Here is a 5,000-nt window from a genome sequence, read left to right on the forward strand (position 1 = left end):
AATCGATTCTGCTCAGTGCTCTTTAGAAGCAGTCTGAAAGCAGTGGTGATGGATGAATGCCACCGAGCCAAACCAGGTGAAAGCTTGCAGTTTTCAACATGGCTGAAGCAGGCTCGTTTTGCAAGTGTTCCTGGAGTTTGAGACTAGTTATGGAACTTTGCAGGATTATCTGGTCCTAAACTGATGTAAAAAAAGAAACTTTTATGCAGAACTTCTATATGGATGCAGATTTGTAAAAAATATAAAAGCTTTGGCTTTAATCTCAGGAAGCACTATAGTAATGGAATGTCTGCCTGTCAAAAATCAAAGTCATTCACTTTCGTGTAAAGACATTTAGTCTGCTTCTCCCCAGGTGTCCAGAGCTAACCTTGATGTCCTTGCCAAACAGGTTGGCGTAGAAGCATAGCCAGTTGCGAGAGATGTAGAGTCTTCCCTGCAGCAGTATATCCCTCAGGAGAGCACAGGAGTACACTATTTGTGGAAAGGCAAACAGTCAGCTTCAGGTCTTAAAATGACATTTAATTCCTAATTGTGGTTTCTTATTAACAACACACAAGTTTTATACAGCGACAGACTGCATGGCTGTACAAACAGTACAAATCCACTGCGATTAAAAATGTAGTTTTCTGTAATATGACTGACATAGAACTTTTAGAAGTGTACTTTTTGGTACTGTAATTGACTTTAATTACAGTCATAGTCAAAGTCAAATTTACTTATATAGCACTTTTTACAGTTGTATTCATGTATTTTACAGATGTATTAATGTACCTTACAACACCTTTACAGATGTATTCATACCTGAAATAAACTTATTATGCATGCAACAAGCACATGTGAGGCACTACATCTCATGTCTAAATGAGTGAAAGATGTTATACTTTACCTTTCATGAGGATTTCCTCCTTGGGAACATTCTGGAAAAGTTTGTGATATTGAGAATTATACTTGCTAACCGTCTGTGAAGGGAAGGAGGGTGGCTGGATTAGGAACCCACTGGTTTTGCTTGACTGCTTTAATGCAGATTTGAGACAACTTGGTTTCTGAACCAGGCTACACATCCTCTCAGTACACTCTGAGACTGTGACTATCTCCACTTATTTACATGGCAATTGTCAACTTAAAATCCACTGGTTTTATTGGATGAACACACATTCATTCTGTAGTTCAGACTGAAGAAGCTCCACCCCTTATTTAAATACATTGGAATCAAATATAATCTGAATTGTGCAAATGAGCATCAGTATAAGTAATTTTACATCAACAGCTCTTCCTTATCTGAGTATTTATCTGCTATACGACAATGGTGCCTGTATACATCATATGTACAACCAATCCAGTCTGGTTACACAAAACTAACTGATTTACCAATTAGACCCCAGGAGTAATGCAAAATCCAAAATGCAAAATCTGTTGTATCCAATTATATCCCTATTATATCCAACCATCACTACTGTCTTCACTTTGATCCACCTCTGGGCATCTTGATTGGAAAATTGTACTACTGTGTGAAGACTGTGTGAAGCCCTGCCTCTGAGCACTGTCTTGAAGTCAAAGCTCCTTTTCTTCCATTTTCAGGCTCTCTGCATGATGGACTTGATTATCATCACCCCTTAAAAGTGGAAAGCCGCACACCAATTACTCCACTGGAAACTTGTGCAGAGATTTCCACCTGATAGAAAAACTCATGACTACTTTATTACTGTGGCCTTCTTAATGTTTAACCATGCTGTTGCATCAAAAGGGCATGTGAAACCCTCCGAAACGTAGAAAGAGGACACGGCTGGGACATCAAGCAAATCTGGTAATGCACAAACAACACAACACAGCTATGCTTTCATTACACTGGAGATAAGACCAGGGACTGAAGAACAGCACACTGGGTGTGATGCCACTCAAATAAAATGTTCAAGGTTACATGAAGACTGTGACATATAGAAGCACATATAAATTTATAATCTGTTTACAATGTAAACTGTTTATTTGCAACTTTTTAATTGTGGAAAACAGCAAAAAACATTAATAAGGAAGTGATCTGGTTTGTTTGATTGCCACTGCATAATGAAGTATTGAGTATTTTGAAACACCTTGTGCTTTTAAAGGCAATTTCCTGTTTTAAATCTACAGGTTTTTTTGGATGCATCATCTTATGAGTCTGAAGTTCCCAGCCCAACATCCCCTGTTCAGCAAAGTACAGTGTTTCATGGTATTTTCTGAAGAAATCACATGCTTAAGAGATATGTGTGAAAAGAAAATGTAACTTACTGAGCCCCGGTAACATTTCTTCACATCTTCATAAGACAAATCATCTATCAGCTGCAGCCTAGAACATACACAAAAACAGACCATGATGCACACACATTCACACACATAAATACATACAGGGAAAGGAGAGATTTAAGAAATAGGTATTAACATTTAACTACAATAATTAAATATATAACTTTAATCATCCAATAAATTTGCAAAAGGTCAATCACATTATTATATTAACATTGTGATAATGTGTGTGCAAAATAAAATACATAAAATATGTTAATAACAACAATAGAAAACAAATTAATAATATACCTACCTCTGTATATTACTATGCTAGCTAATATACAGACGTGTTTATTGGAATGTCAAAACAAATAAGTGCCTCAGCAACAATAGACTAATGTGATTTAAATTCAAATCAGCCCCCTTTTAAAATATACAAAGGCTAATTTGAGTTTTCATGTTGCTGTGTGAGCAAACTAAACTACTCCAACCTCACTAGTGCATTGACTGAAATGGCAGGTTGGCGTGAGGACTATGCTGATTGCTGCCGAACAAATGCTGAGTGTGTAGTTCAGCACTGACCCTAAAAAAAATCAAATATTTAGCTTTTTATTAGGCCATTACAATGTGTCTTTTAAAAACACTCCACTATATTCATCGCATAAATATATTAACACACACATTTCTGAGCATTCACAGGAAAGTTCTTTATATGTCTTCAGAATAAGAATGTTAGCTGCCATTACTGAAAAATAAGTCAAAGAGAACTGGAGATCCATTTCACTGGTGTGCGTACGGTATGCAAATCCAAGCCTGTGTTAAGCAAATCTTAGAGCAGGCATACACTAACCTCACATGCAGTGTCCCTCCCTGGCTGGAAGGTGTGCAAATATGTCCACAACTATCACTTGTAGCTCAGGAAAATGGTCTATAGTACTGAATGGCTAAAGGAAAACTCCTTGCACTCTGGAGGAACTAGTCTCAGAGCTGTAGACAATACTCTTAAATTTAATAAATAATACCTAAACAGCCAGAAAAAATATACTATGACTTAGACTTATGCCTTATGACCATAGGCATTTTGTTTGTTTGTTTGTTTGTTTGGGGGGGGGGGGGCATGTCCCCCCTAATAATTCCTGCTCACACTACTCATATAATGTGTTAGGTTCGGTAGTGTGAGTAGTGTCCCCCCAAGCTGAAATGAAACCTACACTACTGCTTAGACATATGCCTTAGACATACGCCTTAGACATATGACTTGGACTTATGACTTGGACTTATGACTTGGACTTATGACTTGGACTTATGACTTGGACTTATGACTTGGATTTCCATTGAATGGCATGACTAACTGCTAGTGCTCTAAGGTGGACCTTAAGTATCATACCTTCTGTCACATCCAGAACTGTGAGGAAATAGATGTTTAAAGTAACCCTCGCTTTCATCATCTAGGGCCTCTCACACCAGCACACACAAAATGCACATCGAACAGGAAAGCAATAGAGTACAAGAGTTACGCAACCCTAAGAATTGCAAAAAATAAGAAGGGATTAATGAAATCAGCAACAATCAGGACCAAACTGCACTATGACCTTGACTATGACCTTGAGAGTAAGGACCATCATGACAGCTCTCTGGGATTCTCTGTGCTGAGTGATCACAGACTCTTATAACCAGGCCAATATTTTCAACAAGATGTAGAATATAAATAACCACATGCACACATGTACGCATGCGCAAACAGCTACTTGATTACATATAAACAGTAATAACATAGCCACACTCACAAACCAAGCACTCACACAGTCACACAAACCCACCCTGATTCAAATACACAGATAAATATGCATGCCTGATCACATACTGCCCATGTTACCTAAACTGAATCAAGTCCTATTTATTTAAATGTTTGTTTGTTTACTCAGTTACTGTTAAGTTTAAGTGTAGGTCAAAATATTATTTTTTTAATTTCAGTTTTCATTTGCACTGAATTCTATCTGCCATCCTGTTTTTTCCTCTTGAAAGCTTAGGCAGTGCCCTTTGTTGGTCTATACACACAGACACGCACACCCACACGCGCACACACAGACACGCACAGGCGCGCGCACACACACACACACACACACACACACACACACACACACACACACACACACATACATAAATAAAACAAGCAAACAAAAAACACAAAACAAATGACAACAACAACAAAAACCCTGATAGGACAGGAAAATATCTGTACAGCCATATAGCCACTGGAAATGTTCAGTCTTAGGTGCTCTATTAAGGTCCATGTGCTGATTTCATGCTCATTAAATGTTCACGTTTAAGTAACTAGTCCTTCATGTGGATTAAACAGCAATCAGAATTAATTAAAAAGGAAATGTGCAGAGGCTTCTTTAATTATATGCCATATGATTATTGATTTTAATACTTTATAACATCATTGTTTAACATGGCTCATTTATTCAGTCCAAGCAGTTTATTCAGACATATATTCTTGGTGAAAAATAACCTGCATGTGAGTATAACCTTGTGTTGGCATCAGTGTAATTTAGGCAGATGAAGAAAACATCATCAGTGCTTTAAATCAGCACACACACAGACACAGAAAGATGCAAATGATAAGGACAAGTCATAACAACTAAGCTCATCAATTAGATAAATAATGTCTCATTAAAATAGCAATTATGATATATGTGTGTGTGTGTGTGTGTGTGTGTGTGTGTGTGTAGAAG

General features: G+C 37.4%; 1 protein-coding gene across 4 annotated transcripts in view; it reads right to left on the reverse strand.

Moving 5' to 3' along the window:
• The window catches only part of gramd2ab (GRAM domain containing 2Ab), a 20,161-nt gene that overhangs the window by 7,049 nt on the left and 8,112 nt on the right, over positions 1-5,000 (reverse strand). For all 4 annotated transcript variants that reach the window (XM_081712239.1, XM_081712237.1, XM_027001081.3 and 1 more), the window contains exons 3-5: positions 2,266-2,323; positions 887-959; positions 368-471 (exon numbers count right to left, since the gene is read on the reverse strand). In XM_081712239.1, coding sequence (XP_081568365.1) covers positions 368-471; positions 887-959; positions 2,266-2,323 — 235 coding nt within the window. The remainder of the gene's footprint in view (positions 1-367; positions 472-886; positions 960-2,265; positions 2,324-5,000) is intronic.

The sequence above is a fragment of the Electrophorus electricus genome, chromosome 4, assembly GCF_041902795.1.
Source record: "Electrophorus electricus isolate QZ-2024a chromosome 4, ASM4190279v1, whole genome shotgun sequence".
Lineage (NCBI taxonomy): Eukaryota > Metazoa > Chordata > Actinopteri > Gymnotiformes > Gymnotidae > Electrophorus > Electrophorus electricus.